The sequence below is a fragment of the Haliaeetus albicilla genome, chromosome 2 (assembly GCF_947461875.1).
Source record: "Haliaeetus albicilla chromosome 2, bHalAlb1.1, whole genome shotgun sequence".
NCBI classification, from domain to species: Eukaryota; Metazoa; Chordata; class Aves; order Accipitriformes; family Accipitridae; genus Haliaeetus; species Haliaeetus albicilla.
Window position 1 is genome coordinate 7,492,940 of NC_091484.1, and position 26,398 is coordinate 7,519,337.

At 41.8% G+C, this 26,398-nt stretch overlaps 1 protein-coding gene across 2 annotated transcripts; it reads right to left on the reverse strand.

The window, feature by feature from the left end:
• Positions 1-5: 5 nt before the first annotated feature.
• CASS4 (Cas scaffold protein family member 4) lies at positions 6-26,337 on the reverse strand. Of its 2 annotated transcripts, none has more exons than XM_009925250.2 (7): positions 24,023-26,337; positions 10,969-11,397; positions 7,671-7,775; positions 6,468-6,617; positions 3,305-4,639; positions 2,420-2,479; positions 6-1,692 (listed from the first exon to the last, which is right to left on the reverse strand). In XM_009925250.2, the coding sequence occupies exons 1-7, from the start codon at positions 24,065-24,067 to the stop codon at positions 1,279-1,281; spliced, it is 2,538 nt and encodes an 845-aa protein (XP_009923552.2). In that variant the 5' UTR covers positions 24,068-26,337; the 3' UTR covers positions 6-1,278. The 2 variants fall into 2 exon arrangements, with proteins under 2 accessions (XP_009923552.2, XP_069660781.1); XM_069804680.1 differs by lacking the exon at positions 24,023-26,337 and adding an exon at positions 20,375-20,610.
• Between the last annotated feature and the right edge of the window lie 61 nt (positions 26,338-26,398).

Here is a 26,398-nt window from a genome sequence, read left to right on the forward strand (position 1 = left end):
TGAAATGCGGTTACTGCACTTAACCGTGCGAACAGTAATATTTACAAATGTCGACGTTTAAATAACGGTGTAAAACATGGTGACTGCCAAGTGAAAATAAAACCGAGAGGAAGACGAGGGAGCTGGTTTTTCCACAGACCACTAAAGCGTGTGCACTGTTGCAGTGCAAATTAGCTCTAACTACTCACAAAATTGTCCATTTTCAGGGCAAAGACAGAGGTACAACATTGCCAAGAAAGGCCAGGCTTTGAAATTTCAGGTGAAAACTTTAAAATAAATTAATTAGGAAAAATACAGATAACACGGGCGTACAAACGATCTACTTGTGTGGTTACAGGGCCTTCATCGTTGTATTGCAGATCCAGCAAACGTGGGGATAAAGTTAACGAGCTACAGACCAAGAGAGTAAGGGCCGCTCTGAGAAGCCCTGGGCAGCCTCGCCAGCACGGGTGCTCCGGGTGCCCAGCAAGAAATAACGTCACCTTTCCAGTTTGTAGGAAGAGCTTGTCCAAAGCCTCTGCACATTCGGTGACTAAAACTGTTTCACTTGGAGCAATGCTCTGAACGGCTTCAGGATGCGACAGAGGATGACTGAGACGTGCTGCTCCCCGTGGATTTATCAGGAGGCAGGACTCCTCCAAGTCAGTTTTCCTCTGTGCTCAGATACAGGGTGAAGCATTTCCCATTAACATCTAGACTACATATAGTACCTGCCAGATTTTGTCCCATAATATATTTATCGCAGTTATATATTAAAAACAAAAGTTAGCTTTGCAGCTGTTTAAAAAAAAAATTGTAATTACAGATTTTGAGTAAAGTCCTCAGGAAACAATTGATGATGGGATATCATAAGTTACAGAACATTGTACAGCAAAATTTAAAGAGCGACTTTACCTACCGAAATAAAAAAAAAAAAAAAAGGAAACTATACTTATCTGACCTATATAGAAATTAAAAAATAAGAAATCAGCCAGATAATAAAGTAATTTGGCTCTAATACACAGCAAACATTCCTGCTCAGCCACTAAGATGATGACATTTCCAGGCAGGATCTGAACAACGGAGAGGTACAGATTTAATTCTACAGATCCTCTTCTGCATATGCTGTTGTGTGGATCTTCACCTGCTAAAAGTGCACCAGCACCCAGGGAACTGCCCGGCATGAGTTCTTAGAGGTGACTGAAAGTTGGCGTCTCTGAGCTGCTTTTGCACCCCTTGGCTGCCACATGCCAAAGGAGCAACAACAATGGAGAATTTGTAAAAACAGCAAAGTGTCTTTCATTCCATCATTGCTCTAAACTGCTGTGTGTACTTAGACAGCTCCTCGGTTTGATCCTGAAGTTCCCTCACAGCATCTTCATTTGGATATTGTATTGCAGCATTTTTGGTGGCGAGAGCCAGATTCTTCAAGAGGCTGCAAAACCGGCTGCTGCTGTGGAGAACATCGCTCCGAGCATCTTTTTCTTGAGTTTCCTGGCAGAGAGAATCCACTAACTTTTGTCCCACCATAATGATCAATTTGCTGTGGGATATAAAGACTTCAGGTGGCTGGTTGTTGCTCAGACTATTAGTAAATACACCAATTGCCTTGTGAAGTGCATTGAAACACAGCTTACAGTGTTCTGGGAGAGCGATTTTCTTTGCAGAGTCCTGCTTGCTTTGATTTACAGTCTTTTTTGCAGATGGCAAAACCTGGAAAAAGGTTAAAAAAAAAAATAGACTCAGGTTGGTGGCACACTGATTGTTTCTTTATTTGCTCTACCCTATATTCTTCACGTTTCTTCACTTACAGGAAGTTTTGTGAGTTAATAGTCTCCAACTTGCCCCAGCCCAGGCGTCTTTTACAATCATTTCTCCTTCCATAAAGTACTGGACTTCAGAGTGGTATTTTCTCCCAATTGCCTTTTTTCCCTAAACAAATTCCACTGAATGTGATTTTAATAATGGGTAGCACACAAAGTGCTGTAGCTAAACACCATCCTTTATACAGTCTGGACTTCAAGCTTTCAGACAGTACAAAACATTCAGACTCGATCTGTAATGGTGCTGACTTCATGAGGGTTATGAATGATTAAAACCGTACAATTAACAAGAGAGTCAATCCTTTTACCAGTGCATGACAAGATATTTTGAAGTACTAACTCTCCCAGCCTTATCCCAAATGATACACAAAGGCAAGTAAATAAATAGTATGACTTTAAACTAGAGTGGTTTTTTACATTTGAGGAAAATAGATGTTTTGCATGGGCTTTCAGCAGTAATTCTAAGAACTAGTTCTGGTAAAACAAACTATGACAAAACAAACAGATCTCTATACATAGACATGTGTGTCCAAATGCAAATTATTCTGAATTTTAGCAAGCATGGAAACCAGGAACTAGAAGTCCTCATAAGTAAGAGTTTTCAAAATCAGAAATACCTTTGGTTTTGAATCCGTACTTTTCTTTGCTACTTCTTTACCTGAAATGATTTTCTGCGCCTGTTACAAATCAAAATGAAAGCAAAGTTGAAATGGTTTACATAAAATATTTAAATATAAATGTGTTTTTCCTCTTATTTCAGGGGTAAACAACTCCTTGCTATGCAGCCTTCATGTTACTACGGACAGCAATAGTACATTTATTAGAAACAACTGTAGTTTTTTTCCTACTAAAAATTTAGTGTGTGATCCTGCAAGATCTAAGACTGAAACCAACATCAACAAAACATAACATTTCTTAAATTCTAAGGACAAGCCAGCATTTCTTTATGAAAACAAGAGAGTTATATTCTTAGTAGACATTTCAGTAAGTCTAAGGAGAATGATTCTAACAAACAGCCAAAATTATTCTAACAAATTTTATAATTCACAGTAAGAGTTTAATTTGTGAAATCAAAATTTTGTATGAAAGCATGCTTCCCAATATATCTCAAGTTAGAAAGTTAACATTTCTTGTATAGTTGTATCAGAGTCAAACAAACAAAATGTACTGGCAAGAAGAGAACTACTAGTCAGAAGAAACAAGTTGCTAACCCCCAGCTAAAAGCAGTTTCTCAAATTAATTTAAACAGGCAAGCTAAAATTTTTTTCTCAGTGCTGGCTGCCTGGGTAAATTCTCAAATGCCAGTTCTCTTTATTACTTAAAATTGCTGATAAGTCTACATGTGCCATCTAGGACTAACAAAATCCTGAATTCACGTGAAGTCTGGAAAACAGGAAGTAGTGCAAACTGAATTTGGCACTAGTGCAAAGATAAAATAGTGCTATTAGCTTAATATCCGCAAATGATCAAGAACATAGATGGTAAAATCCAGTTATACGAACCTGTAACTGAACATAATCACAGTCCTCAGTAGCATCTTCTTTTGGTTTCTCAGGAGAGACCTGACTTTGGTTGGGTTTATCAGGAGTATTTCTTTGCAGCGAATCTATTTCTACTCTTCTTGGCACTGTGATTTGTTTTGCCATTTTGTATTCTGTGTTCACTTTTGATTGCTTCATTTCTTGTTCCTTCTCATTCTTTCTGAAGAGGAGCTTTCCATTAGCAATGATGATGGATACGAACCTCTTGATATCATCTGGAATCGTGCGGGCTACCATAACAAAGCGATCAAGATCATCTGGGTTGTTCTGAGGTTTCCTGAGGACCAAAGCCTCTAGTGACCAGTTGCAGTTGTTTAGAGCTTCTCTTGTTTCTGTCAAAATTTTGAATGAGTTCATAAGAATTTCCAGCTGTTTTTTAATTCTGGTCTGAAGGTTGTTATCAGTGAGGTAAGAGGCATTTACCTTCACAAGTTGAGCAAAGGCCAAGAATTCGCCCAGTGATACTTTTATGTGATCGATTGCCCTATGGATTTCTTCAATGCTTTTCTCTAGGTGTTCTTGTAATCTCCATTTACTACTCACAAAGATCATTAAACTTGCAACCGAGCTGGATACACTGTGCTGCAGTCTAGTCACTGTCTCTATGGCTACTTCAAGGTCCAGTTTAATTTCTTTGGCAGGCTCTTCTGATGTTGACATAGAAAAAGACTCAGCAGAAGAGTTTGAGGATGTAGAGAGTGTACTGCTTCTGCTATCCACACTAGAAACAGATAATCTGTCTTGTTCTAATTTGACATCTCTTGAGAGCTGTGGAGGACCACTGTATGCTTGGTCTCCAGAACTATCACTGTGTTTTTCCGTCTCTTTCTTGGACTGCACAGCAGTGGGCAAACCTTTTGGAATATCATAAACATTCTCTTCAGAGATCTGATTCTCAGCCTTTGGAGCCAGGAGACTTGGGGGTACATCACAGTTACCGTTTTGTGGCAAAAGAAGCACATCCCGTGAGGATGGAACATCATAAAGATGGATATCTGGAAATGTTAATTTCCGTTGTGTTGGTGGAATATCATATAATTGTGGATTTACAACTTTGGCTTCAGTACTTGTTGTTAGCGCCTTGTACCTAGCTGGTGGTATATCGTACAGCACGTGGTTCTCTAATGAATGGCCAGAAGGGTTTTGTTTTAATCCTGTTTTTTCAGGTGATACTGGAATATCATAAATCCATTCTGACTTTCGAGGATTTGGCAAGGTATTGTAATGGCCCCAGCACTTTTTCTGAGATTCATTTTCTGAAACATCAGATTCTCTTTTGGGAGGGATGTCATATAACTGCAACAGAGCACACAGGATTCATAAACCATGTTTTTAAACAAAAAAAGAGAAACAAAACTGAATTCTCAGAGCATGTAAATGCATGCAACTCCAGTAATGTCAATGGAACTGCATTGCAAAAAGGCCAGCCCATAAATTTGAATTTTCTTTCTGAAATGCACAAGCTGCACATATGAAGGTTAAAATATTTTGAGCACAGGTGATTAAATTGTACAGCAGTGTTCTCAGTCAGTGAAATTCTGTAGGCTGTTCCCTGGCTCCTTTGGGGTGGGAAACTCAGTTTTCTGGAATGGCTACAAGTGAAATGCCAGTTTATTAGTAGGCAATGTTAAATACTCAGTTGTACAGAATGAAGGAGGTAAGACTTCAGTAGCCTCTGCATAAGAAAACACTTGATTTTTCTGGTATCCCCACCCCCATTCATATGCATACCATGACAAAAAAATAAATCACCAACAGACACCGCTGACTACTCTCAAATAACTGCAATGAGTTTAAATTTTTACTTGATACAGGTTTGCTAAGATAGCTACAGATCTTGCCCAATGCCTTAAAAATACATGTGTGTACAGCTGAAGCCTAAGCTGGAAAATGCAAATGCAGGAGCACTTCTTGCATAAGAAAATCCAGACTAATACTAATAGGCACTTTGGGAGAGATTGTACTTGGATGCTTTACAAGCATAAAGCACAAGCATGAGGGAGTGCAAGGAACTATAGGAGTGTGCAGCAGCAAGAAACAACTGAAGGTACTGTTATGTAATAAAAATTTTAAAAACAACTGGCCAGGTCAGACTTCCCTGGTTGCAGAAAATGTGCGTGAGAAGGGGAGCCCAGACAAGGGTGTTTCAGACCAAAGCCAGAATTTTCCAAATTGCCCACGAACAAAGAATTCTAAGAAAATTTGATTTTGGAAACAACGATAAACTGTGTCTCTGCAAGGAAATCTGCTCCCAGGCTGTTGCAGCTTGTCAGTACAACTGCTAACAGCCATGAAGATCTCAGGAATGCCAGCTTCAATGAGCGACTGCTCATATGCCAGCACCCCAGTTCTGGGTAGCGCCAGTCCTACTGTCACTGCTGAACAGGCTTTGTGCAAGACTGGTTTCTCCAGTCGTGGGGCAGCTGTGAACCTACAGCACTTCTCTTTAAATCCACAAAAACAGGAAGCCTCAGATTTCCTGTGCTGGGATGGTCTGCCCCAAGATCCTGCACCTCAGCCCTAGGCATGTCTGCTAAGGAGCATGTCAAAATTCTCTTGGATCCTAAAACCGTTCAGGAAACCTGAAATATTTGGCACTCAACGAATTAAGAGTTTCCATCAAGGCATTTTCTTTGTTGTGATATTTGAGATCAGCCCTTTCTTCAAGGATGGTACTTGTCAAACAGTGGGGAAGAGATGGGAAGCCTGACCACCCCCCTGGCCCCTAAAGCCAGGAGTGCTCCACTCCCAAAAAAGGCACAGGGAAGTGCTGCATGGAACGGGGACAGTTAGTTCCTATCTGCTTAAATATTACAAACAGACATTCAAGAATGTAGGGTATTGAGTCTGCTTTTCATGCTGTCATAAAAAGAAGTTAAGGCAAGAGATCCTGTTGCCTGCAGTCTAAAAAGCTAATACAAACCCAGTGGTAGTCATAGTCCTGGCAGGTACCCTGACTATCCAGGAGCGGGGTAGTACTTGTCTCTTTAATATGAAGGACAAAGTACTGCACCGAAGATGCGCTGGTCTCGTCCCCGTGATCACCTTGAGGGAGGTTCAGCACACATGCCCAACCTCATAATAATGAGAGATTATTCTCTTGTGTCCAAAAAACCTTACTTACATTGCCCACTAGTGAGTCTTTCTGGATAACAGCTCCTGCCTTTTCTGGGCTGGATGGGATGTTGTAAAGCTGCTTCTGCTCTTCCTGGAAACACTCGGTGGATCTGACCAGCACAGAGCCCTTTCGTGTGGTGGGCGGAGTGGCACTCCTCTGGTCAAAAGGAAAAAAACCAGGTTGACTTTAATCCTTTTTAGAGCCCACTGAAGACTTCGGTGGTATCAAAGGCTTTTGGGTCATATACTGCGTCGCTCCTAGTTTGGGCGGCGTGGGTCAAACTCAACCTGACAGAGAGCTGCTGGAGCGCCTTCCCGCAGGGCTGCACGTGAGGGCAGTGGGCACTTGGTGGTGCGAGGCAGCCGCCCCCTACCCACCTGGCTTTGGGTCTGAGCAGGGATCACCCCACTTACACAAAGTGGGCGACACAAAGAAGTTTGTGGATAACTTGATAATAAGTGAATTAGAGTGGGCTCAACCCCGTGCTGCTAGGTGCTGCCAGGGAGCGTAAGGTGCTCAGGGAGGCTCTGTGGACGTGCTCCAGTCCCACACACACCTACGCGTGGTAGGTGACGGGATGGGGCTGGGGCCTGGCATCTGTCCCACCCTGGTGACCTGCACAGGCTGCAGTGAGATGTAGAGGAAACGTGGTGACATTCACGCTCCCCAGGAAAGGATGGTATCAAGAGCAAGATCGTGTAACAGGACACTTCAGCCGTAGATGCAATCATGTGTTGCCCTTACCCTGAATGGGTCATGGTTACATGATCTAATCCCTTGCATTTTGTTGCCCAGTAGGTGGGTGGGGTAGGTGACATTTAGTTTCTTTTTGAACATGCACTAGTGACTCTTCTAGAAACATCTTGAAATCTTCCTGATCAAATGACACACAGACAAAGCAAATTTTCCAATGGATAAACCAAGGCAGAGTGGCTGACACTTGATACTGAGAATTCATCTTTTCTCTGGAACTCATTAATAGTAAAACTGAAAACATTTATTAGAAACGTACCAAATTTAAGACACATTTCTCTGAATGTCTAACAAATTCAAAAGAAAACTGCTTTAGGTCTTGAACTTCCCTAAAAATATATGGTTTTCTGCCAAATTTTACAATAAGCAAACAGGGAAAACCTAGAATTTACCTTAAAATCTATTCTGAGGTCCTACAGGGTCCCAACTGCATGGGGGGACCATGGCAGGACTCACCTGCGTGAGTAAGGACTCCCGGCGCTGTGTGGATGGAACATCATACACCTCACTCCTGATATTTGGGACTGAAGCCCGGCATGCTCTTGGGAGAGTAAGCAGGTGCTTTTAGGGAGGAAAAAAACACAGTAATGAGAAAGCTGCAGTGAGCAGTAAACTCAGGACATCTTTGAAAACTCAGTTGAATAGGCCACTGTTAAAGTAATCACTCTTAAGTAATTAAAAACCTTTCAGCTTTTCATTGATGGTGATAGACAGGAACTGACCTTACAAGCAGGCATGGTATTTTTTCCCCATAATTCTCCTTTGATAGCATTTCTGCTTTATTTCAGATAAGATCAGAAATGGCACATATAAATCAACCTGCCTTACCAACCAAGGGAAGGAAAAGATTTGCAGAAAATCCAGCTTCAGTTATCACTTAAATCTTTATACTGTCCAAAAGCAGAACCACTAAAAAAAGAAAGGGGGGAATTTCTACTTCTCCAGTCTCACAGAGCCATTAGGTCAAGCCTTATTTTTGGGGAGTAAGAGCAGCAAGAAGGTACAGGCTGAGATGCATTATTCAGTAGTTATAAAAGACTGACTCATTTGGTAAGGGTAAACATAGTTACCTTGATGTCCTGTCCAGTTCCATAAACAGAGAAGACTTGATATGGGAATTACATTATTTAGGTCAATTGCAGACTAGTTCTCCTGTTTGCTTTAAACATCATTTTAACAGCTATGACCAGATCTGTGGGACAATTAATTAAGATGCCAAAGTATGAATGTTGGGAAAGGACTTTTTTTAACAACAACCCCCAAAACATGGAGTTTTGCTCAGTTAGCATGGGTTTAGCCGGGCTCTCCACAGCTGGTTATAAATGGAGTATTGTAAACTATTGACCCACAGAAACACCACCACGTTACAATAAATTATTTAAAATTGGAGGTAGCATTCTCCATCAGGTAAGTGATCGTTGTAGTGACTAAATTTAGGGGAAATATGGTAGAGGAACAAGACTCCAGCTTTACAACTGCTTGCTTCATCTTTGCAAAAGCTCTTAGCTCTCATCTGAAGAAAGGGAACGAGGAATGAACACAAATCCCCTTAGTGCTCTGCGATATGAGCCCATCTTGCTTGCAAACAGAGGCAGAAAAGAAGAGACTTTCCTGAGTAGAAAGGGTAAAAGATAAGTGGTATCAAGAAAGCCATCCTTAGCCCAGGTCTGTTTTCAGATGGACAAATCTTACTCAGCATACAGCAAAACCAAAACTCGCCGAATATCACTTCGTACTATTTTTTAAAGTACTTTCAGTCACAGTAAAGCAAGGAGGTGCCCTGTGTATTAAGCAGAAGTGACAAGGCTTTTCTAACAGGGTGAAAGCACACAGATTTTGAGGGATTTAGTTTTGGTTTATTGCTTTCAATCAGCTCCCTCAAAGACTTAGAGTGGCTTAACCCAGCTGCTCAGAGGACAGCTGAGTATGCCAGGAACTTTGCCAGTTGTCCCATAGGATCTACACAGGGCATTCTGGAGCGCTACAGTTTGTTCTGCACTCACCCAGGCTGTTCACCCCTGAGCCTCCGCATGCATCTGTGTATGGCTTGTGACCACCGCGGTACAGTTGGTGTAGTAACAGCTGTGATGTTGTGCAGGAGGCAGTGCAGGCAAATCTGAACTTCTAAATAATAAAAACAGGCTAGGACTTTTTTTTTCTTTTATTTCCTCTCTTAAACAAGCTTAGATATATAAACTCACAAAATGACAGAGAGACCGGAATAGCCAAGAAGCTCTTCTGTTGGGCCATTCATTCAGATAAAGAATAATAGATGACATTCTCAGCCTGATTTGCTGGCACAACACAGAAAATTTCTATCAATCTCGCATTCAATTTGCAAATGCCTTCTTTAGGGTTAGGAATGTGGAGACAACAGATCACAGCAAGTGCAAAACGGTCTTTCGTAGCTATTACTCAGTTTGAGCTTGCAGTTATGGTAACTGTACACAAAGGCTGAATGTGCAGCTGCAGTGCTGAAAATTAGGTTTCAGTCACCAGAGATGCACCAACTTGTCCATTTTCCAGCACCCATTTGCCACACAGAAGGAACCAGCACTTTGGTTTCTGTAACTGTCCTTTTGGCACAATGGGATGAAAGCTGACCGATTCCCATAAATCAAATGATCATTAAATCTGCCTAAAAGGCTATACAGTTCAGGGCTGAATTTCTTTCCTTTTCTGTTTTAAATTAACATTTCTAACATGAATTTCATAAATGGAACAAAGAGCCACCCAGGGCTGAATAGCTCATGAGACTGAACAAAAACTTGCACTTCAGCTCCCTCCCCACCCGCTCTATTTACCTTTCATTATAAAAGATTCCCCATTCATTTTATACTGCAGAAAGCACAAGTTTTTGATGTTAAGACATTTGATGCAACATCTAGTCAAATTATGAGTTCCACGTACATGTTTCATTTGAATGCCAAACACAAAGAGCAGGGAGAAAGAAGACGCCAGGCCAGGCAGCTGTAATGAAACCCTGGAAAACCTGGTTTGCAATTCTCCTCCTTAACTGGAGGGACTGGCGGCTGCTCTCATCCCCTACACCCTGGTCACTGTTTCAGCAGCAGCAAAAACAGGCTGGGAGAGAAATTGGTTCAGACCACACAACCAAACCCTGTGCCCTCCAGCATGTCTAAAGTAGGTGCTGCTGGTTTGTGCAAGTGTAGTGACAACCTCGAGTAGCAGAAGAGAAAGGTAGCAGCACTCTGAGCTTGCTGAGACACTGGAAATAGTAGAAACTAGACCAAAGGCAGCAATCACACAGCAAAGGGTGATTCGTTTGTTTGTTTGTTTTTTAATTACAAACTATGTTCCCGTGCAGATGGATGCAAAGACCCCAGATATGCCGAGGACTCTGGATGGATGCATGCTCTAGACCATCAGAGGAGCAAGTTCTGTGTCTTGTTATTTTAACTTTGGGGTAGGTTTGTAAACCATTTCTAGATTCTTCCAAACAAATGGTATATTCTTTTACTTCCTGCCCTATTTTACAGCTGCTTTAAACTGTCAAAAAAAGTGAGGGACTACAGAATATAGAGACTCTCATCTGTCGCCCAGAGCAGCATTTCTCACATAATGCTATAAATTGTAGTAGAATTGATGGCAGTTTCCTAAACACCATTTATTAGAATGGCTTTGCTGCAAATTCCACTGAAGTGCTCAGGCCAATAGCCTTTCTTATTTTCCCACTCCCAATGACTGTTTTAATAACAACGTTAGTTACTGTTATGGCTGTTCATATTCTTACCTGGTTTGTTGAGCTTTGGGTCCTTTCACTGAGCAGCTGTGCAGCCAAGGCTGGTACCCGATACATTCCTTGGGCAGGTAGGGTAGAAACCTTAGCTGGAGATTTAACCCACCCCTCCATCTTCTCATAGGTAGACGACGACACAGTAGGCTTGGGGACGGAGGGAACCTGGTAGATGTTTTGTTGGCCTGCTGGTGACTCCGCAGAGTTGCTCCGGGTGGAAGGAGGCAGCAGGACAGCCTGAGAGGCGGCAAGGAGCTGGAGGCGATTAGCAGGGGCCAGGCCCTGCCTGCCATGGAGGGAGCATTTCCACCAGCCCTCGCTGCCAATGACGTTTTGGTCCAGAACTGTCAGGATGTCTCCTTTGCGGAAGGCCAGCTCATCGGAGCACTCTGACTTGTTGTCATATAGCGCCTTCGCCAAGGTATTCTGGAGAGAGGAAAAACACCGGCATTGCACAGTTACACTAACAAGTGTTAATTAGTTTCCGGTTTGGTGTTTATCTCCACCTTAATTTCAATTTAATTCAAGTCCACCCCTTTTCATATTAAACAACATTTCTCAGAGCATTGGTTTCAGAGTGTTAAATGTTTGCAGCCTGTGTCTGCTATGTTCGGTACAGTAAAGAAATAGGTAATAATAATACTGCAATGTATTTCCTCATCACCTTTTCCCCTGATGCTCTTGAAGAGCACTGCTAACATCCACTACTTAGACTTATTACATATGAACATCCCTATATGAAAAATAGGTGGTTTTCCCCATTGGCATTCTGCGAATTGTCTGAAGCTGCAGAGAAAATGCATCAACCATCCAAAAATAAAACTCATGCTTTCCTGCCTGCTACCCAATTTATCCAAGGACTTCAACTGCATATGAAGAAGGCTAATTATTGCTTACCTGGAGGGAAAAAAAAACAACAACAAAACCAAACCCCAACCTTGCTGATTTTCCTTTAAACTTTTTCTTTTCTCGGAGCCTTATGAAGACAGACTTCTCAGTAATGTCAACACTAAGGGGGTTAATAAGTGCCAAGTGGTAACACCGGTGGCAGAAATACTGCTGAAGAGCAGCAGTGGGTTGCAGTGCTTGTGAAGACCAGACTCCAGCTACCTGTGTCCATGTCCACCCCAGTGTGGAGAGTTGGATCCTACTGATTCAGAGCATCCCAGGCTAAGATTTATGGGACACATAAGCTCAGGGAAAAATGTAATTGTGCACACAGTGACACCAAGCAAATAGCTCTGCTGTCTGCTAAGTCTTCACAGAAGGTCAGTGCATTCGTGAGCTTATCTTCAGGTAAGCACACCTGAAACAGCATCTGTGTTACTCTCCATCACACAGATGTCACCTGTATCTGAATACTGTCGTCTCCAGTATATCTTGCAGCATCTTCTTAGAGTGCTCTTACTGTAGTTTTTTTTAGACCGGAAACCAAGGAGGAATAGAGTAAGCAACTTTCCCGAGTTCACAGGAAATCTGTGAGATAGCAAAAATTCATATTTCCCAGCTTCTTCACCACAGCGCAGCCCTACCTGTCTCAGCTGAAGCCTACAAATTTCTGGCAATCATGAGTGTGTAGGTCACCACATTTTTTTTTTTTAGTGTATTTATTTAGGGCATTTGCTTACTCATTACAAGATGACAGTTAAAAGAATGGAAAGTAGTAGCAGCAGGTAGCTTTATTCACTCGAGGCTTTTGTGCAAAGGGTAGAGCGAGCTGTGGACATAGTGTTTTTCAGTAGAAGATACTATTTGGTTTGAGCTTTAAAATGACACTGACTGCTTCCCAGTCAGTGGGACACTGGCTGTGTTTCAGCATTAGTTTCTTATCAGAAAGTGCAAGTAATGTCCAAAGAGATAGTACCCAAATAGGAAACGTGATGCCTTTTATTTTTGTCCAGAGCATTTGCTGAAAAGCAACAGCTGGCTTGAAGTTGCAGCAGAAGAAAACCAATTTGTCAGCTCAGCTGATGAAAATGGCCTGTTGTTAGCAGCACACATTTCTTCATCAGGGTGGCCATGAACAATGGCCTTTTTATGATACGTGGGCTTGTCCATCAGCAGCTGCCAGAGATGGACAACAGTCCCATTTACCTTATGTCCTAGCCTGGTTAAGACAGTCTTCTTGCCTTGAACATTGGAGTCCACTTTCTATTTGGACAATGCCAAATGCGCTGAACCACCTGTGTTGAAGTCAGTCCTCCAGGAATCCCACCACAGAGTGCAGCCTGGGGTGGGCTTGGGCTTCATGCATTATTGCAATTGTTAAGAAAAAAAAAAAAGAAAGAAGAAACCAGGCAACTTTTCCTATTATTCATCAGCAACACTTAACATTTGACCCCTTGTTGTTGGATGCTGTACAGACACACTGAAAGACAGACCCTCTTCTTCAGCCTGAAGAGGATGGGCAGAGGGACACTCTTCCCCTTTTGCAAACAGGCAACTGAAATGTGAAGAGCCTTATCCAGGCACATGCAGGAAATTGGTGGCAGAGCCAGGAAGCCTGAACTCAGGAACTGAGCCCCTGCCCAGTGCATTAGACAACAAGACTGTCCTTCCTAGTTGCACCAACACAAATAAGAGGAAACGTTGGTTCGCAGTATGGTTTTAAAAGGCACCTAAATGTTGACATTTCCCAGCGTAAGTCTTTCTTGTGGAAATACCATGCTAAACACATTGTTGGGCCTAATTCTAAATCTATTTTCAAATCTCATTTGTTTTAGAGTAAATATGATGATTTTCACTAGGTCAGGATTTGGCCCATAGACATCAGTGAGAATTTCTGCAAATAGTAACTGTAGACTACAACCTAAGTTATGCAGAGCGAGGAGATAATCCTCCCGCTCAGCAACATTTAAACATGACTGCGGCATGTATTGGCAGGATAAATTATTCCAACTATTCTCTCATCTCTTTTCCTAAACATTGCTAGGTCTGCTTTGCTGCAAAACGAGTGAACCATGAGAACAGCCAGGTCAGTGAAAGCTACAGGGAGGTCTATGCTCCATTCAACAGCCAAGCTATTCCACAGAAAGGCTGTCAAAACTCAGCTGACCAACACTTCATTTGGCAAAGTCAGATGAGTATATTCAGGGGCACCCCCCACTAAATAAAAAGTTAAATTTTAAGCTTACACCACAAAAGTCACAAACCTTTTCAACAGAGGGGTCTCCACGCTTGAAGCATAGCACACATTCCTTTGGTTTTGCCAATAAAGCTGTGCAAACATCCAAGGGCAAGTAGCCCACAGCGAGATACCAATTCAAAGCTGAACACAGTGGTTCAAATTGTGAAAGGTGGTCTCCAATTTGTAGAGCTCAAATTAGGGCATGTGGCCTCACCCCTGTGGTCAACACAAATACCCAGGCACCTTTGAAATCATCTCAATTGCAAGCCAAGCAGGGGATTAAAAAAAAAATAATAAAAATCATAGAACACTTTGGGAAACCTGACCTAGCTAGAACAACAAATCTGTTCATAGATCACCTAATATGCCATCCTTAGGGATGGAACTGAAAAATTTAAGACCTTAAATAGAGAAGTCCTGGAGACGGGCCCCAACCTCCAAGACTATAGAACATGAATGAACTGGAAGATTATCAGACCTCTGCAGGTCAGTGGAGCTCTCAAACAGGAGGGGGGAGTGGGAAAAAGAAAAAAAAGACAGAAAAGCAAAGTTTCTTCTATCTGAGGCAGCGCTAAATTAAATTTCAAGTTTCAGGGCACACGGTCAGTACTATGGAGTTGGAGAGCAAATCTTTTCCATCCACTCTCAGTTTCAGTATTGCATAAGTGCACAGCAGTGTAATTCAATTTTTCATTATTTTCTGTCAGGAGTACCAGCCCATCACTGGCATAACAGGCTAGCCACTGGTACAGATGCAATTCCAGGTGACAGTGAAAGGCATTAGTGATCTAACTGGCTTGCAGCCCTTGGTGATATTTTTCAGTGCATTTTAAAAAGGGTAGAGAAACTTAGGAAGGTATTTCAATGAAGAATTCTTATCCTTTTGACTTGGAACTAGTCTCTGAAGGAATTTATAAGAGGTAGAAACAAGTGTAACAGAGTATATTAGTATTTGTAACTAGCAAACTACAGGAAGGTAGGTCCTAGGCAAAACTCTTTCAAAAGACAGCCTCTTGTTGCAGTGCGATATGAGGATGAAAAAAGAAAAAAAAAATCTAAACCACTAAGACAAAAAAAAACCCAACCACCAACATCTTCCCTGAACAGACTCTTCTGTGTAATTTCAGCACCCACAGCCTGGCAGAAAGTTGCAGCAGTACATTGAAAAACCAATACGAGCAGCACCACACCACTGAAGTAACTAATTTCTGCTGAATTCTAATCTCCACAAAAACACGGAAGAAGGAACATTTTCACAAGGTGTAAAAACAACATGTTTGACATGTCTGCCTTTCTATTTTGTTCTGTGTTCTCCTTTGCTCCTCTATTTATTTACAGGTCTAGTAAGTCCCCTTTATTTCTTGTTTCCTTTCCAAGGATTCTGGTTGCTCACCCAGCTTCTCAGGACCCGACTGCACCAGGTGTGGAAGAGACTGTGAGGCATTTCTTTTATGCAGTGTTATCTCCCAAGGAATGTAGGCAATACTGTTCATATAAGCTCCATTAGTTTTTAGGAGTCCCAGCTGTGGATTCAACAAATATTAGCCCAGAATGCTGAAGCAAATGTTGAAGATCAGTCTAATACTGGTAAAACAAACTATTAAACTCACAGCAACGCCTAGTATCACAGGTGCTGATGTGTTTAGCTATTTTATAGGATATACATACAAGCAAGCATTGAACTAGCTAGCTTTGGTACTGGAAAGTGCTGTAGTTCTGACAGCAAAGAGCTTGCTATAGGTTAGCTGATTTTCTAGTAGATTTTGAAGAGGTACTGAATCCATGGCACTAGAAAAAACCTGCTGGAGCCACTGAGCTGGGTCAGTTATGAAAGCTAGATTGGTTATATCCATGTTCCACTGAAATTAAACTCCTAGCAATAGTCCCATGAGGAGAGTATGGCCACGCTGAGTAGACCAAAGCACTGCAAGGTTGGGTAAGGAACCACCACTCTCCCATCTGTGCCCTGTCCCTTACCAGCATCCAGCCCACAGCCAGCTCCGCGTCCTACAGGCTCCATCTGCTCACGTTAAGAAATTCCAGATCTCTCATTTTTTGAGACACTTTTAAGAGAACTCATCCCAGCCAACTGATTTTGCTCCTACTGTTAGTGTGACCACAATTGTATAGACAAAAGTTACAGGAGGTTTATGGCAGGTGAGCGCTTGATCCAACATCACAGATAGACTTGGTAGACCGTAGCCATCTCCAGTTATGTGGCTCTGGCTCATCTAATGTGGGGCTATTTGTCAGAAATGGGGCCCTATCTACACTTTCAGCTGTCTAGGACATATGTGAAGAATCACTGTGGCAGCCCCTTTCTATCATGTAAGCAGAAGCATCTCTGACCTGCCATTAACTATAAACACTACTGCATTCCCAGGATCGCAGAGACCTTACAGGATGCTTAGCTAGGAGGAGGCTGTGCTTTGGGGCCAATGGGATCTGCATTTTTTCATTACCAGAGGAGCGGAAACTGGCTGTCTAACACTATCATCCACAAAATGCCATCTAGGGCCAGCTGTGTATAGTTCTTTGTTATTTTAGGCGATCTCGTTAATGTGTCCTTACAATAACCAACATGTAATAAGTACTAACACAACACAGATGAGATCAAAGTGTTTTTCCTTCTTGGACATTTGCTGCTTCTTCCCCATCAGCAGCCCTGAAAAAAAAATCTCCTAAGGCAAAGAACATCTTAAAAGCCAGTTCATCGTCCCATGAGAAAGCACCTCAGCAGACAGTGCTGTTGCTCTCCCCTCACTGAGAGATTTTAACAAGACGATGACAGAGCACAGACCTAGAAAACAGAGGTTGCATCCTCTGCAACCTCTTCCTGAGACATTGTTCTCCCCTACACAGAGTCCATGACCTTGTTAGAGCGATGCAAATTACTCACATATATTGAGCCAACCATACTGAATGGATGTACAGTACAAGACCTCTGGTAACACAGGTTCAGTTAACTTAGGTGTGAAGAAAAGTTCTTGTGTAGCAGGAAGTGTCTCCTTTTACTGGAGTGTAGATCAGATGTCAAGATGGTAACTCTCCCTACAAATTGGACTTTACATCTTTGTGTATCCTCGTCCAGCAATGCTCCCACTATAAAACCTAACAGCCCTTGGGAGTCTTCAGAATGAAGGCTGTTAACTCATGTTTATTAATGAAGAGAGGGAAGATTTTAAGCAAGAGTCGGTAAAGCTGATAATTGTACAAAATTATACATTTCTTATTATAAAAGTCTATAACCTCAAAATGGGAGTACTTAGATAGGCTGGTATCTGTGCTTGATATACACGATAAATATCTGTGCTAAGGTAAAAGACCCCCACTATTACTAAAAATCTCCTGATCCCTCTCCTATCCCAGTCCCTATCCTCAGCCTACAGTACTATGCAACGGAAAAAAACCCCACCCTCATAAAATATATGAGAATGTTTCTAGAAAAATCCTTCACAATTATCAAATGATAAATTGAGCATCTTCCCTGCAAGTGTCCCCAAATCATTTCTCTACTCCTCCCCCTTCCCACTCAGTTTGTATTTGGAAACTCCAGCTCACTACTATATACTATTTCACATGATATGTAGGTACTGTAATACTTCACAGCATTTCAAAGTAAAAAAAATAATTCATCTATTGTCTTAAACTTGCTTCTTAAAAAAACTTACTAAAATAATCTAAAAAAAGGTAGTTTTAATCACAGGAGTTTCTTTTGTGGATGAAGACATATTTTTAGCTGCATTTTGCACATAAAAAAAATTGTAAGCACTTTTACTGCAGGAAAATGGGACTTAAAATAGTTGAGGAGAAGGAAAAGATGCAGCTAAAGGCAGTGGGTTGTGTTTGCTAAAGTTACGTGCATGCATCAATGACACCCTCTGACATGTTTACAGAACTGTTTCCAGTTAATCTCTCCACCTCGGAACAAAGCTGAAGAAATAAACATTCTCCATTGCCCTGTTAGCTGGGAACACGCTTCCCAGAGGAGTCTCTTTTAAATAGTAGACCAAGTTGAGTCAATTTAAGTTTTGCCCAATTCAGTTAATTGTAGGCAGAGTTCACATGGGCAACATACACAGAAGAAAGAAGAATTTACCTGAAATGCTCAGATCTTTCATCTACATACATGTGCCTCCCTTCTAGGTGCGGGGTTTGCACGTCCCACTTGATGTGCGATGTTTTCTCTGACTTGCAGAAGATCCTTCTACTGTATTTTTTGTTTTGTTAGCATAGTTTGGAAAATAAGTGTTCTGGTTATACAGAAGTTTCAGATCTTTTTATACAAGTTTCAACAAGGTATGGATATCAGGACTTGCTATTATTGCCTATTCAAAGGGTTAATTGATTTTTTTTGAGGGTGGAACCAGGTGCTAATCATCAGGTTTTAACTTCTGAATGGTCAAATCGATTTTTGATAAAATAAAGACCAACCAGTTTTTATACTTCAGGCAGAATCACATCGATGGAAGTTGTGCAGCTTCACATTAGTCAGTGATGTAGGGGTGGGAATTACAAGCTGGTTCTGTTAATTCTCTCCAAACTCTCTTTTCTCCATAAATGCAGTTAATCAAATTCTAGCTGTGTTAAAACCCCCACTGTTTTCAGTGTGATCAGGATTTCATTCCCATTCACAGCATTTTCGCACGTGTGGTCTCATGCCCAAGTTAACAGAAAAATAAACTGATATTTAAAAACTGAATATGTATGTATTTCTGGGTTTTGGTTCCTCCTACCATCCAAAGATGTTTTCCCATATGCACCAAATTAATTTACTTTTTTCACTTTTCTAAACCTTTTAGTATCTTAATTGTATTTCATTATAATGTTTATTTCCAAACATGGGTTTAATGACAAGTACAATTTTCTCCTTCTGCCTCCTAAGCGATAGATGCTTCACAGAGACTCATCAGAGCCGGGTGCTTGCTCTCTTTCCTCTGCCTGCCCAGGGAACAGGCAAAAAATTCCTAGGAGAGGTTGCCAGGAGCAAATTACAAATTTTTCATTTCCAGGGGCTGCTACATAGTCTTCCTCCTGGGTGCACAAGCGTGACGGGATGCTCTCCCTGCATCCCATCTGACCTGTGCCAGAGTTTCTGCTGATTCCCTGGATGTGGCAGAAGTGACAGCAACCGAAAAGGCAGAGGCTCAGGGTGTTCTCCGATTCATAATGAATCAGCAGCAACACCACAACTCCCAAAGGCTGCTGCTTCCTCCAGCTCTCTCATTGCAGTTATCTGCCCCAAAACATTAATTCTTTTTTTAAGACCACCCTTTTGGACAAAGTTGCGTTTATCCGAAATGTGAGTATTTTTCTGGGGAAAAAAAGTGGATGATTTTTCACCTGCCCTAATCACCAGCCTGCATCACTGCTCCCATGCGACAGCTGTACATCGCCTGTCCCCCATCATTACCACAGGGCACATGGTGACCAGGCAGACCCTGCCCAGAGTCACAGCTGCCAGAAATCAGCTGTAATGTCAGGCTGAACGATTCAGTTAGTTTCACAGCCAAAACGAAATCCTGCTTAGCACAAAGCAAGCTAATGCTAAGTGTCTGCATGCGCACTGTGCTGGAAGTCTGGGCAAAACATCAACATATGACTATAAAACGGATTCGATCCAGCCACTTATTCCCCTGTCCTCCCAGAGCAGAGCAGTATTTCCTAAAAATGAACACTGCCACCACTCCTTTCCTCTTTTGAGCTTCGGTTCTTTCTGCAAAAAGCCCTGCAGGACGTGGTCAATTGTTATCCTAGAGTGCAGGCTTTCCCAGGCTCACATAACTCGCAATTACTCAACATTTTCTTCATCAAAGAGTGACTCAAGTTGTTAAAACATTTCCATTACTAATTTTCTAGTAATCAGTGCAAAACCCATAATCTTTTCCGAGATAATGTATGGCTCAAGGGTTAATCATTTAGCTCATTATTTCCAAGAAAATATGTAAAGCAATGGGTATCCTAATGGCCAGGCAGGGTTATTCATGGTAACTTTTTTAATAAGGCATACTATTGCCTCATATGGATGGTACAAAACCTTACCCTTCTTAACCATACTGTTGTTCTTGATAACACATTTTTTTCAGCTTAACTTGGATTGTATTTTAAAAATTAAGACCGTGTGCTCTGTTAATAATGTGCAAATGAGATCAACAGCACGCTTTGAAAAGGGATTCTGCCAGATACAGATTTTACACTACATACGCTTCCACTACAAATGAAATAAGTGGAGCCATTAAATTAACTGCAACAGAAATAAAATAATCTAGTACTTACATTGACCTTCATTTTGTTGTCTCCTATTTCCCTGTTACTCCATCACCTAAGGAGGAGGATGAGATCTCACCCAGCCCAGTGGATCAGGCAGAGCACTGGAGGGTCTGGCTGGAAGCCTGAAGAGCAAACGCCCAGCCTCCTTACCCCTCCTGCTGTATTCAGGGGGAGCCCCAAAGGGGAACAGCTATTGGGAACGAAGGGAGCTAATTACGTAGCAAAATTATCTCCACGGTGCAATTGGCCTGCAGCTGCTGATGCTAATGAGGGCCTGGAGCAGGACACACAGATGTCCCTCCGGCAGACACCCCTGGGGAAATGCCTTTTCTGCTTTGCAACTGCATCTTAGGAAAACACAGGGCAGCGGGGCTGAGCCAGAAAGCAAGGGTTGGATTTTGAAGCGGTTTTGCACCTTTTGCAGCGTCATTTTCTACTCCTGATTTTTTTTTTTCGTACTTAAAAAGTGGTTTGATACTCTTTGAAATTTTCATGTTCAGGTCTCTAGAAAACTGATCTCCTTTGTAGTTACAGAAATCCCTGCAAAATAATCTCACTCTTCTGAGCTAGAAAACCTGAGGAGGAAAGCTAAACATTAACTGCAGCTGAAGGGTTTTGTGTCTTTGATTATTTTTAAAAATTCTTTAATATTATTTAACAACAGTGTTATTTAGCATTATTCATAGTTGCTATTTGCTCAGCACCAGCTCTGCCCAGGTTACACTTATGCAAACGCGCAGGTTTTACAGCTTTGTACTTGTGAGCATCTTGGGGTTTGCAAACTTCTACTGGTTTTGCCTTTGTACATGCTGCCTTTTCTCTGGCAAAAGCCTTTTCCTTCCTCTTTCCACAGTAGCTTCAAGATGAAATTAGACACTCGCTCCCAAACCCACAATCACGGAACTAGAAAAGCAATGCGTCTTGAATAGAAATGCTGAATTGAAAATGCTTTCTCAACAAAATCTACATCTTTGGGCTGGGACTCGGAGCAGACAAGCAGCTAATGCAGTTGTACAAATGAGAAAGAATTCCTGGCACAAAGCAGTTCATTTGAATGCCTGCAGGGTTTTTCTTTTTTCTCTTCTCTTCTCTTCTCTTCTCTTCTCTTCTCTTCTCTTCTCTTCAACCAGCAGTTTTACTAGTTTCAACACTCCACGCAGAAGATAGAGAACAGCCGTTCACTTACTACCCTGGAATTTTTCAGGTGCTACCAGCATTTGAAATGATCCAGAAATACAAGTAACAAAGCCACAACTTGTGGCCATGAAGCTACTTTCAAATACAATTAAATGTTCTCTTGAATTAATCCCAGACAGGATCCCTGCCATGCCGGGGCAGGGACACCCTCCACAGACCCTGGGTGAACCACGCTGGGGCAGGGACCCCCCCAAGGGGCTGTGGCCGTGGGTGTCCCACGCTGGGGCAAGGACAGAGGCACAGAAAAGTGGGGGAAAAGGGGCAATAATCACAGAGGAACAGCAGCGGCAGCCAGAGAGCTTTTCCCCCACCCCCAACCTCCTGTGCTGCCGTCACCTCCTTGAAGGAACTGGGGCGGACTAAGTGTACCCCCCACAAAAATAAGACAACTTGAGAATAGGAAGGGGGAGGAAAGTTGTTTACTTAAGTGCTTGCTTAATTGTTCATGGTTTATTTTTTTGCAATCACCCGAACTAGTGATTAAAAGTTTGTGTTAACTGGCAATAAATTACTTGAGGTGAAAATTCCCTGGGTCAAGACCATTTTGTGCATGACAGAACTAAAGTTTTACCTCTTAAGATTTCCCAAGGAAAGCTGGGCATCGAGTCCACTTCCACCCAACCGTATCCCTGAGAATAGCCCCACAGTTACTGTCTGAGGCCCAGGAAAATGGAGACTTCATCGTTCTCTCCAGTATTTCTGCTTGGCTGTTCAAGTAACTCCTTGCTCAATATATTAGCTCTGGCAAATGCTATTTGGAAACCCACTGTTTGCTCCCAGAGTGTTTGAGAAGGAGACTGGGCGGTGACAGCAGGCACCCTGGAGCCACGGGGCTGTAGGTGCAGGCATCCCCAGGTGCAGAGGAGCTCACAGAAACAAATCTCGAGTCGTTCTCCACGCACTTGTTTGTGGACAAGATGGGAATATGTGAACTGGGCATTTTGGAAGGAGAGACAAACTTCAGATCAGCTTAATGGGTGTTTAAAAAACGCTCCTATTTTTTCTTTGGCAACAGCACAGAAAATGTTATCAAACAGTACGAGAACTATTTCCCAAGCGCAGCCTGTCATGGTAACTGTGTTTTAGATTGCACCAAGACGTGCAATGTTTCCTGCGCAGACTATGCTGCAGGTGTATATGCAACAAGAAAGAAGTGACATCATCTCTTTGGCTGCACTCCTATACTGAATTCATTTTCAGAAATGGTTTTCCTTGTGAAGGTAGAATAATTGTGGCACAGTGATAATTGCAAAGCGTTACCTGTCACAGTAAAGCTACTGATGGTTGGCACATGGTGCTTCAAGAAGTCCAGATGATGGTAGAAAAACCACGTCCTTGGTATTTTTGTATTAAGTATAACGTTCAAATACTGTAATAAACAGTACTGCCAGGGTAGTAGGAACCTTATAAACAGTTCATAAATTATATAGCAGAAATAAATTTGACCTTCAGTTGTTACTCAGCTGAATTTGACTGGGCATGCTATGGATGTGTCTAAAGATCTCACAGCAGAACGGGAAATCAACTTGCTACCACTACATTTATTTAGCTATTGGCAATCCATTTAAGAAAACTGAAAATATCATACCTAGAAATAGAAACTCTCTTCTCTATATAGAAATTGAAAATGTCCTGCATCAATTTCTGATGACTTAATGTGAAAAATAGTCATCTTTCCATGCCTCAATAGAAAATTTTGAGTGCAAAAGGGTGACTCATCGAGCTAATACTAAGGTTTTTTCCCCCACTATATCTTGTATCAGATTTCCAGGACGCAGTTTATTTACAGTAAACACTGAGATCATTACCCTGGATGAAAATAATAATTCCCTTACACTGCTTATTACACTTGCAGACAGTAGGACAATCAAGGCACTGACTTTGAATCAAGACTTCAGCATTCTCTAACTCTTACAGCTACAGCAGGTTATTTTCTCTATGTATATATATAAAATTACACTAGATACAATATGAATAAAAAAAAAAAGTGTAAAAAACCTTATAGATTAGTTCCAGTCTTTCAAAAGAAACAAATATAGTCCTTCAGAATTTCTTTTGTTTTGTGTGTAATGTAGGGAAATTATCTATCATGCAACAGGTCACCTGGACTATCACTGAAAGTCTCAGACAATATAACCATGTCTCTAATGTTACTACAGGATAGCAGTAAGACAGGTGGAACCTCGAAGTTACATATTTTTTATTTGTTATTTGGGAATTCTGCCTTATTCAGAGTCCTCCCCAAGACAACATTTCTTCCAGTTAATAGTTTTGTCGCAACAAAAAGCGCAGGGAGACATTAGGTACATAAGCATCATAAGACGACTTCCATCCACCTCAAGAATACCAAACATTTCCAACATCACCAAGCATCAGGCTAAATTCAACCATCAAACCCTACTCTAGGACCCTTTTTTCTTAATTGTTTATATGCTGTTCTCAAAAAAACAGACATACCTTTGCAGATCTGTTGACTCTTATGTTTTTATCCATTGTTGTCATTCACCAGCAGCGTCACTTTGAGCAATACAGGTAGTTACGGCACGATGAAGAGACTTCAGCTTTGCTCTACCCCTAAAAGCATTTAGGATTTTGTAGAAAAGATTCTCAGGAATGATAATTTCTGTGACAACAGATAAAATTAGAAAGAACAGAGTGCAAAACAGAAAAACCCTGTTAGCGTATGAAAGTGAGAAAAAAAGTCTGTCTGCAAGTGGAATTTTCCTTGATCTCTCTGTCACCAACTTGTCGCAATTAACCGCAGTCAGAAGTCTCACCCTTCTGTTTTGCTACGTGTTCCTGTATTTCCTCTTTTAGAAATGTAATGAATACAAGAATACTACGTACCACAAGGGGCTGCACAAGGCTTGATAGAAATAAGACTGCCACAATCGTATCAGTTCGGGATTTTGAAGCCAACATTTTTCACACCTTTCAAAGTTGTCTCAACTTTTAAGGCACCAATACAATTTTTGGTTATAAAGGGGCTTTGCAAAAACCTTATGTATTACCATCCACACCTGGGGGTGGATGCTGTGTGAAAGACTCCTCCTGGCTGCACCAAGGCTTAAACGTGTACGCAAGGAAATGCGTGGGCTTCGGCTCCTGTCCTGCAATATCCTACCTAATGAGTAGAGCAGTTGTGCTGCAGCATGTTTGAAGGGTCCCTTACAGCCACACAGAGAATTTCCTAACCTGAACTTCAAAACTACTTTTCCTTTATTGCACTTCAGTGTTTCCTGGGATTCAGTCTCACAGGGCAGCTCTGGTGGAAAGACAGCCTGTGTGTCCAGGAAATATTTATCCCAGACCAGTACACCCTCTGAAGGAGAAAGTTTGAAATCTGTTCCAATGGGTGGCAAACAAGCCTCATTCCAGAAATGGCCTTTTAGGAAAGACTTTCCCTAGCACCAATTACTGCCAACTCAGCGTGCCAAGGAACGCTGAAGGCCAGAAGATACGAACCCATAACTGTGCTTTGCTTTCACGTCGGCATGGCTTGTTGGCCTAATGCGTTAGCTCTGGCATCGCCTTGCCACATTTCCATGTTGGCTTCTTCTGAGGAGAGGCGGGAGCAGGTTACATGCCAGACCTTTAGGTGATGGAGACTTTCTTGAGGAGGTGATAAATCCTGAGTATGACAGTGCTTCTCTGAGTGGAGCAGCTCACTGGGATGTAGCTACCAAGAAGTACAGACTGCAAAACTTGTGAAGGGCAAGCGGCTGCACTGGAATTTTAATTGATTGAATACAGCTTCTAGGTGTGAAGTTTCTCTGACTGTAGTAGTAAGCATGATCACATGGAGAAAGTTTAGTTTAGATTCTTCCAGACCTGCACAGTGAAAAGACGTATTCCCCTTCAATCAAATGCAAATCTAACAGGATGACTACGTGTGCGCACAACATCGTTCCTCAAGATGCAGCTACGGCTCCTCTCTGCTGTACTTCCTCGCGTGCTTGCTCTGAATGCTCTATAGCAGCCTTGCCCCCTCTCATTCTCATCCCCCATCAACCACCTTCACCTACCAGAGTACCACTGGGATGGTGTAGTACTGAACTATTTCACTCTGGGGTTGCGTCATCTACCTAAATACCATGAGTTAAGTTTCTTCCAGCCCTTATTTTTTGAACAGAAAAACTCCAAACTTCTGGCCTCAAGCAACATGAAAAGAAAGAAAGGTCCCAATGTCAGGATGTTTTTGTGTTATCAGAATAAAACTCTATTTCTACACTGCAAGTTAAGACCACAGAATTAAGGAAGCTTGAGGTGAAGGCTAGCATGCTGCAAACTTATCAACCACAGCAGCGGTTTAATACATAAACACCAAAATAGCGTTTTAGAAATAGAAGAGTCCAAACACCAGTAGCAAATGTGTTACTTATGGACAGCTTCTTTAACAGAACTGGAACAAACGCAGCACTCAAAAAAAAATTGCTACTGCTATCCATTTAGCAGGCTGGCTGCAACAGCAGAGGACTGTTGTTGCTGAGCAAGTACAGCACACATTAATAACTGCGTGTCAGGACTTCCCTTTTGCCTCCCACCAAGCTCTGGTTCTCCTTGTTTCTCCACCAAAAAAGGCACCAGAACTGCTATCTCATGCCTCCATGTTTCTAAAGTTTTAGAAACTTGAAGGGAGGCAGAGGAGGGGCAAAGAGGATTGCTAAGCCAAGAAATATTTTGCATAGCAGTAGCTTTTAAGAGAAAATTAAATTTCATTCTCTACCTCTTTTAAAAAAACATCCCACATTCTATACTGTAAATCTATAGTTGTATCCAATTCAGATGTAACACAACAAACAAATCCATCAAGCTTTAACATGTCCCCAAAGA

Coding starts and splice junctions, on each gene's coding strand:
- CASS4 (XM_009925250.2), bottom strand. CDS start 24,067: ATGACAACAATGGATAAAAACATAAGAGTCAACAGATCTGCAAAG. Junction 11,398..24,022: donor GAGTCAACAGATCTGCAAAG/GTATGTCTGTTT, acceptor TCCTCTCTCCAG/AATACCTTGGCGAAGGCGCT. Junction 4,640..6,467: donor AAGACTCACTAGTGGGCAAT/GTAAGTAAGGTT, acceptor GCTCTGTTGCAG/TTATATGACATCCCTCCCAA.